This window comes from Mercenaria mercenaria, chromosome 15 (genome assembly GCF_021730395.1).
Source record: "Mercenaria mercenaria strain notata chromosome 15, MADL_Memer_1, whole genome shotgun sequence".
Classification (NCBI taxonomy): Eukaryota; Metazoa; Mollusca; class Bivalvia; order Venerida; family Veneridae; genus Mercenaria; species Mercenaria mercenaria.
The window spans coordinates 60,208,387-60,218,072 of record NC_069375.1 but is presented as its reverse complement, the minus strand read 5'-3'; the positions used below and the strand labels follow the sequence as shown (position 1 = coordinate 60,218,072).

Sequence of the window (9,686 nt, the reverse complement as noted above, 5' to 3'; positions counted from 1 at the left end):
ATGATAAACACGTTCAAGTGCACTTAACATATAGCAGACGAGAGAACGTTTTAGATACAGACGTGTCCGGCTAACATAGCCTAGCTCTTTACGAATAGACAGTCTGGTTCTTTAACGTGCCCGGTGTATAGCACCGATACACGCGAAGCCGTCTTTCCTGGGAAGAACAAGTATAGGCCTCTAGTTAGGTGGGAGACACTCAAGAGCATCTCAGAAATTTCCAGTGCCGACGGGATTCGAACTGCGGACCTCTGGATTGACAGTCAAGCGTGTTACCACAAGACCAGAAGCCCACCCAAGGGTTATAAATAGGAAGGTTAACACTTGTAAAATTAATTGAAGACACAAGAGTAAGTTCAGTTTTATAAATCTATTAAAGCTAAAGTCTACTCACAACCACAGATTCACAATTACAAATAAATATATACACCAATTCTAAAGTTTACTTCTTTAAAAATATATGTTAGTGTTATCAGAAAATTCCACAACTAATAATTCAAAATAAAATGCATAAACATTTCAGTCGATTTGTCGATGACATTTTCCCATACATGCAAAACTGTTCTCACTAAATGCAAGAAATAGAACGAATATCATCAAAAACATATAAACTAGAGGAAAAACTACATTTTAACAGTATATTTCAAAGTACAAATAACAATAATTTAAAAGTACGTGTACTTAAATTAAGTTTCAAAGAATTGACAAACATATTCTGTCAAAAATATCCAATATGTCTGCCAATATTAGATGTTCACATCACATCAATTTTAAAGGGATACAAGAGAACATGACTTTTAAATATCAACAAAATTCAGTATCACTAAACATACCATCCTTGACATGATAGTATAACTTGGTCCGGACAAATATCGATTAATGTTTTTGATAAATCACTCTAGCTGCATAAGAAATTTACTAGCAAAATGTAAACAAATTGACATGTTTCACGATTTCTCTAAAACTACAAAATGTTATATCCACAAACTTTACAAAAAATGTTGAGAAATCTATTTACAACACATCGAAGATAAAATTACCTTGGTAAAATAAAACAAAAACAATATGCATTTAGGGAGCATGTATGTGTTTCCGAGTAGGAAAAATATGCAATATGTTTTTGCCTATAACTTTATTAATACCGGCTAAATTAACTAAAAACTTACACTTAAGTTGCCTAATAGGATGCCCCTTTAAAATACACAACAGTAAAATCACATAGATATTAACAAAAGCAAAATATTTCATGGTCAAAACCTAGGTTAACCGAAGATTTAAAGGATCACAACTTTCTTTCTTCACCTATCATAGTCAGTTCGAAAACGTTTTCAACAAAGTCTCTTTAATAGGTCAGATACCAACAATTTAAAAAAGTAAATAGAACTTACTGGGAATAAGGTTTTCGTATTCCTGTGAATAATGTTAAGCTAGTTTCTCCCGTCCTGGTTGGTCGCTAAAGCCACTAAAGCAAAAAAGCCCGAGGTGTCATTTAAGATAAGATAAGATAAAGATAAGATAAGAGAAGTTTTATTTTAAGTCGGCAAAACATACAACAATACAACATATAAGCTCTGACTGAGCTTTTTTTACCCGACTACTGAAAACAAGTACAAACAACTACCAACAAATATATAAGAGCTGTTAGTAAAGTAATTCCATTTGTATATAGCTTAAAATAAATTACCACATTACCACATAATGGTCTGCATAATTCATAAATACTAATTTATTTATTGAAATATAATTATGTTAAGATTACATAATTTATCCTTATCTGCACCAATTGCATAATCAAATTGCTAAAAGACAAGACAAACAAAGAAATGGTTATAAAGAAGCAAACATCAAATCATGAGAACTTATTAAAAGTGATATAATTATCGACTCCACCACCGAGTGTAGGTAAATGTACCACCAAACGAACTTAAATATTTTTAACCAAATGCACAAAACATGAGTTTTTGAGTGCGGAGAGGTCACAGTATAAACCAGATTTTAAGTACATATATTTTGTATCTAAAATCAAAACCAAATTTTGTGCTCAAGCAATCATGAAACAGGCAGCAACAGAAGGCAAAATACATGCAGGAGTAGTGGCTGCTAAAAACATATGCCAGACATTCAAACATATATGACAATAGAAAATATTTATCATGACAAGGAAAATCATGCTAGCATAGAAGCAAAAAATACCAGGATTGAAACAGTCGCTATTACATATTTAGCATACATCAGAATAATAACAACATAGAATAGTCATTTTAAGCATGCAGCCCATGACTCCGTAAGTTTGAATTTGTTTATTTGTGACAGGCTGAGCATTTACAGTCTTTACATTTCAATTAGACATCAATGATTTAAACTGACCAAAATTACATGACTGTCGGAATGATTCAGGGAGAGAGTTATAGAGTTATACAGCGGCTGCATACCTAAAACAGTTCTTACCAACTTTAGTAGATTTCACCTGTGGGAAATTGTTTTCATTTTTGAACCCTTAAGTACGTTTAGTGTATTTTATTGTATCTACTGACATTAATGCTACACTTAAAGTGTACTGAACATATTTTCATGACACGGTTTTCTCACGCCATGTGAACAGTGTAAACAGGGGTTTATGTTATTCACGTGAATAATACTCAAATAAAGTATCTCTATTCATAGGTTTTTAGTTCGTTCTTTTGGTAGAATTACGAACGTGATTTGACATACATGTTTCAATTTATGAAAGGCCATACAGGCCACAATGTTATAATGGAAGTCTATGGAAAAATACAATTGATGGTTTCTTACCTCAGAGTGTGAAATGCGATTTTGATCGTATATGTTTGCATCTTAGCTATTTTAGATTTGTTTAGAAATTTCAGTTTTGGCTTCATTATCGACAGATTTTACAACACCACATTTGTGCATACCACCATATAAGGTCTAGAGACTTGTAGAATATCTGAATACATAATTCACGGGAAAAACGGATTTGGAGAATCAAAATGTATGTTCATGTATATTGTTTACTTGTTCCGGCTGTCCGACCGGGGCCTGGTCTTTCCATTTCCGTCTAAGAAACAAGATGATCTCTAATAGTAGTTGTAGTACTTCTATACATGTTAGAGCAGAAGCCCCGATATAGAGACCCATCGCCCCTCCGATATCGGACATAAACCTGACTGGATTGTACAATGGGTCTTCAGAAATTTCTTCGAAATGAAGGTCTTCGAAGTAAATGTTCACAGCAAGAAAATTGTCTGATATGTTGTTGTATACTTCTTGGTTAAAATTTTCATCAAAGAATTCATCCTCAAATACAGCACATACGTTGGCCAGTAAAGTTATATTCCTTCTACAAGTCTCTCTTACTAGGACTTTAGATAAGTATCTGTTGTGAGGCCATTTTCTTCCAGACAACGTTGTAGTAAGAATGTCCTCCTCGCAACGACTTTGACACCCGCACTGTATTTGGCCATCAAATATCTTCTTCTTCACATTATCTAAACATTTTGTGTCATTGTCAAAGTCACAAATTTTAGCAGAGATATTCATAAGTTCTAGAGAAAACATTGCTTGGCAACCACATTCTAATAAAACATTTTCTGCTTCACAGAGTGTGTAACACATTGGGACAGTATAAGTAATGTTATATTTCTCTTTGAAATGAAGTCCGTAAGTACAGTGTCCATATTTTCCACCAAGTCGTTTGATTTTCGTCATTCGCATACGTATGTGTGTTTCAAAGTTAGTACTCAGAGTTATCCCATCCTGCACTGGTAGCGGATATGTACCCTTTTCATGTAAAACTAACCGCACACCATAAGAAGAAGTTATTTCCTCTAGGTATTGCATTTTCTCTATGTTAAATACCACAAACAAGCTATTTTCTTGTCCACTACCTCTTGCAATGAGGTAATCCACATCCAGCGTAAAGCAATTGCCGTAAAGATGCGAGGATGTTGTAAAGAATGATTGCGATGGTATGTGATGGCCTGAAAATATATGCGATATTGTATGCAGCAAGATCAATCAACTAGCTAAAACTTTCCATTCAGCTACCAGAAACATAAAATTATGTGCGGTTCATTTATTTAATCATTGTTATTGTAAATGTTTCACAGAAAGGCATACAAATGTTGAACAATTAAAGGAAGCATTCAGATTCAGTGAAAAAAATTATTATTGATCAAATACAGACACACTATCAAAGTATTAAATGTCCTAACCGGACACATTTCCTTACCGGACACATGTCCTTACCGCACACAAACAGTTCTTCTTACAGAAGAGAGGAAATGTAATATTTCTATATATGATGCCATTCTTTATTAAATTCTAATCAATTCGTGCATACTATTATTAAAAACATAATTTTCTCTTCTAATTAGCGATTTGCAACTGCACAACTTGACTTCATAACGATATATCTTCATGATTTATATGATATTATTCCACAGGAAGTATGCGTACCGATTAAAGCCGTTAACTGAAAAGTATCCGCACGAAATTCGATACTTCGTTCATATGTTTCACAGAGTTGCCGTTTATGTCATCTCTGTCAACCTCCTCGAAGTTTTATGTCCATATCGTGTAAAACTACAGAGAGTTATAATTAATTCAAATGACGGATAGCGTCAAGTAAAATAAATCGAAGAAAACAAAATAGCAAGATATGATTAAAATAATCGTTGCAAAAATAAAAATATAAGCCTTACAAAAATTTAACGTCCATCTTTTTTCCCTTCACGAACAAAAAGGTCGGAAGTAGGAATAGAACGAGTTCAGAAAATTCATTTAAAGTTGTTCAAATTTGCTCTTTTGTTGTCATATTAAAGAAACTCTCCCACAGTTATGACTTGAATGGGTGAAAATAAGTGTTAGATATTGGTAAAGGGAGAGAAAAAGTACTTTCGCCTAAAGATGTGTACGAGTCATTTCAATTTAAAGGACGATAATACTAAAGCATTTTCATAAGTATCTAAGTTTGCAGCATTTTTACAGTAATCTGAACAAAACCGGGCGAGGTAAATGCTTTCAAAGCGGAAGTGTAAGGCCGAAAACTTTGTATGGAGGATTGTCTCAGTACACTTGTTCCGGTCACCTGTATTGACTTTTGTTTTGTACACACGAAAAATCGACATGAAATATATACTCGAAGACATTTACTTGTACAATACGGGGTATATCTGGACTAATATTCTTTTGAACTCATCCAATATATCGCCATATTGTACAGAACAATATCAAATAACTAAAGATTACTCTTTATTTAAAGCGTTTCAAGTTACAACGCTACCTGCAAATGAAGCCGCCAGAATAAAATCCTCTAACTGATGACCCTTTTCAATGCGGTCCTGTAGTGATAAAGTCTGTATTTCTGCAAGCATTCTTGCCTTCCATCCATCAAACCTTTCCCACGTGTTGTTGAACGAATTGTGTAGTTCGAAGTATGTTTTGCCGGTGAATTTATCAATTATCCGCATAATTTTCAACATTTCTTGATGTTCTATCGCGAAATATAATAAATACAAACTGTGCATAGTAGAATATTTAATAGCCGTTCGTTTGACAGGATTCATGTTACAGAGCGTAACAGCCGGAAGCGGAAGTGGACGATACTTTATTCTTACTGTAGTCTTTGTCGGATAGTTGTAGTACTCGTCACACAACTCATACAGCTGGATAGAAAATAAACAAATAGCCCCTGAAAGTAAAACTTTGAATTAGATCTAGACATATACACCCTTCTTCGTCATTTAAATAAATGCTATATGATTACCCTTATATTTGGATTCAATTTGGAAATATAGAAACAAAATGAAACGATTGCAAGGAAACTGTCATACCTTTTAGGGAAAGAAAAGCAGGTATTCAACAGACAGCAAGCTTCTAAACAAAATATTCCAATGCCAACATGCACAAATGATAATATTGGTGGAAAAATGATACGATGATAGAGCGAAAATATTCGAGACTAGACAATAGGCAAACTTACAGACACAAAGTAAGTACAAAATTAAGTTAGGGTTCCTGAAGGTTTGATCTTTTGCTCTCACACTTTCAGACCGCTCATTAACTTTAATACAACTAATAATTAGAGGACGGTTTTATCTTAAACCTACACAAATCTACTCATAGCCCTTACCCAACAACATAATGCACCATAAAACTTTCGTTGCTACTGATCGGGCAGAAACTATCTTTGGAATTCCATGTAAAGTGCTTGTTTCTCCTAATTCAGATATCACCGTTTTAAATGTTTCCTTCTCTGCCATCGCTGATTGCTATGTTAAGTAGGACGAAGAAGTAACAATAAGCAGAAATGTAACTTGGCGTTTTTTGTGTGAAATCATATAATACCCGATCTATGTATTCACTGCATAGACGCTTACTGAATAAACTGCTTAAAAAGCGTCTTCATCAATAAATCATTTAGTTACCAACTTCGCTCTATTTGCATGTAAAAGTTTAGTTTTCCTAAAAAGAAGTCAATATTCTAACTCTACTGTAAGTACACCGCCTATGATCAGTCTGTAAATCCATCTTCACTACAGTTACCTCTTATTTTAAATTTTCTCTGATTATATTCACGACTGCTTTTATCCATGTCATCACTTTTTATCACGTCTGCGTCTATTCACGTATTCGTTTGATATTTTCACGTCTGCTTCTATTTACGTATTCGTTTGATTTTTTTTCACGACTGCTTCTGTTAAAATATTCGTTTTTTTTCCCCACGACTGCTCCTATTCACATATTAATATAATTTATGCTTCTTTTCGTCTGTATTTTATGTGTGCTTCTGCTCACGCATTAACGTCTGTTTCTTTTCTAATATTCTCTTTTGTTTGAATTCGCGTCCTCCGTCCTTTCTGTTCTGCTTTCTTTTACATATGACTATCTCTCCGTCAAATGAAATTAATGTGCTTTCAATTTCCATTTCCATTTGCTGGAACTATCGGCTGCATCATAAATCGCGAGAATACTCGCACCGCCAGAATGAATTACCATCAACAGGGGATTGGACGCTTTTAGGTCGTATGAAACTTTAATACAGCTAGTAATATTAAATACATGATATTTACGTACATAATGAATGTATAAACAACCACTATCTCCAGGTAATTGGATTTAATTTGAAAATGTATTATCATATTGATATCATAACGCAGTTATCGGTTAACAAAAATCGTTTTGATTAAGGTATTAGAGCACTAATAGTAATGTTTACAAAATGGCCGTTGCTTGGTATATTCTGAAAGGTAACCGTATCTTGCACTATTTTGCAATTTTTAAACAATTTTTACCGTGCCATTTTTTATAAATTTTGTATAACTTGTGGTATCTCCTCAAGCTCAAGCAGAGACAAATTTCAAAGTGATAGCCACTATCCAAAACGTTTGCAGAGAACTCATTTTACCATTAATTTTAATAAAAGAAACATCGAACTATTGGTAAACAATTATAAAACACAAAATAAAAATGTCAATATCATTTTTTCTATGGTGCCTCAAGTAAACGGATTTAATGAGACAGAATTCATACTTCAGCATTGAAAAAATAAGGTCGAATGCTCTGTTTTGAATTTTGCTTACCCCATTTCAAAATAATCTTAGGGCAGACGTAAAACCTACCTAAATATCTTTCACAATATATAATCTAAGAGTGAAGCAAAATAGAGAACTTTCACCGCGTGTAACTCAATATTTTTAAAGATGTGTAACTCTATCCCTTCTGTTTAAGTAGTAAATTCACTTTGAACACAAAGAAATCGCTTATAAGATTAATCTTTTTTTCCATTTTTGTACAAGAAATCAATAATAAGTCTTAAAAAAGTAAAATCTTACTAGAAAAAAGGAAAATAAGCAAAAAAAATTTTTATGTCCCAGTGGGGTTTGAACCACCTAAGAATTGCAGTAAAAGTAGGTTTATGGTAGGAACGAATACTCTTCAAAAAGGAGGTTCTCCATTAGTGATCTCATACCTTAATATAAAATAATTCTAATTAATATTTCTTAAAAATAACTGGAAATTGTTGGATTGATTTTTTCAACTACTGAAATGTTTAACATTGCAGTAAGGCTTAATTATTCGAGGTTTATCTGTTTGTTTGCATTCGATCTAACGCCATGCTAGTATTTCAACAGTATTTCTGTTAAGTAACGGGGTGCAGTTAACCTAACCAGTGTTCCTGGATTCTGTACCAGTACAAACTTGTTCACCATAAATAACTGCCGACTGCCCCACATGAATCAGAGGTAGAGAACGAATGGTAGCAGGCAAAAATTGTGTGATTTACAGTAATATGCATAAAAAGTTTGAAAATAGTACACACTATACATCCATCGCTAATCACAGTATAAATGTGTACTACCCCACAAAACTCGAATTATCTTTAACAATGGACTGATACTGAATGTCATTTGATTATGTAGACTTACATAGGCAATAAATAAATATAATAATGCAAAACGAATATAGTAGTCGCAACTTGACCGCGATGGTTGACCTTAGACTGATTATTCATATCGATTATTTCATTATAGTAATCAAGGGTGCTTAGGGTAGCCATGTATATTTATATTGAATAAGTTTGTATACATTGCAATATCAAAATATATATACTTACATTTGATCAGTTAAAACTTTCAAATACACTAATTTGTATTCATATAAGTTTATATTTCCTTTTTTTTTCGTGCAGCTCGTGTTTTACATACACACCTTTTCAATAATAGGTTGTGCCTCATTATGTATTGTAATGCAAAGGTCAACCATCGGGGTCAAGTTGCGTCCACTATACACCTGGTATGAATTTCCTTCATTCGAAGTAAATATCTGAAGATAAAATATTTTATTGACCATCGGGCATTGACTATCTTTACACAGAAGTAAAGCGGTTATAAAGTTTACCTTTAGGCATGAAATGTTTAATCGTGTAAAAATGTTTCGTCCTTAAAAACGTATATTTCATACCCTAATAGAAACCCTAAACCGCAATTTGTGCCAAATGTTGAATTCATGTGGGGAAGTTGGTAGTTATTGCGGAGAACAGGTTTGTACTGGTACAGAATCCAGGAACACTGGTTAGGTAAACTGCCCACCGTTACATGTCTGAAATACTGTTGAAAAACGGCGTTAAACCAAAAACAAACGGACTAATAGTGACGTTTTAAGGACGTATTTTCAGTTTTTTTTGGGAAAAAAAACATTAATAGAATTTTATTAATCTCTGTAATTGAGCACAGTGTCATTTTAGAAATAGAATTATGAAAAAAAAATAGGGTCACCATATTTGTTCAGGAGATACCTAGCCTTGAATATGCAAATCCAGTTTTAAGGGCAGATAACTGACCTATGATTGTTTTTTCTAACATGAAACTGAGTTCATATACAAGGTTCGAACAAATTCCATAATTGGGATTTTTTTACCCAATCTCTCATATATGAAACTGCAGCAAGTGTATATGATTATGGTTTTTTTTCACTACGGTCGGTCGTAAGGGTTTAGTTGCAGGCCAAGGTTTTGTTTCTGTTCTGCTGCATATTTTACTCACTCCCCGAAGAGTGGGAAGTACGTACTAAGGAAGCAGCAACTTCTCCACATAATCACAGATAAAGGACAACTTATTTAAGATACAAAGTGCTTTACAAAGTGCTTTATTAACTCGTAACGTAGAAACAAATGCCTAGCCCGG

General features: G+C 33.5%; 1 protein-coding gene across 1 annotated transcript; it reads right to left on the bottom strand.

Moving 5' to 3' along the window:
* Positions 1–355: 355 nt before the first annotated feature.
* LOC128549106 (degenerin mec-4-like) lies at positions 356–6,868 on the bottom strand. The gene is made up of 3 exons (XM_053525360.1): positions 6,134–6,868; positions 5,285–5,692; positions 356–3,980 (listed from the first exon to the last, which is right to left on the bottom strand). The coding sequence occupies exons 1-3, from the start codon at positions 6,261–6,263 to the stop codon at positions 2,986–2,988; spliced, it is 1,533 nt and encodes a 510-aa protein (XP_053381335.1). The 5' UTR covers positions 6,264–6,868; the 3' UTR covers positions 356–2,985.
* Positions 6,869–9,686: the final 2,818 nt, after the last annotated feature.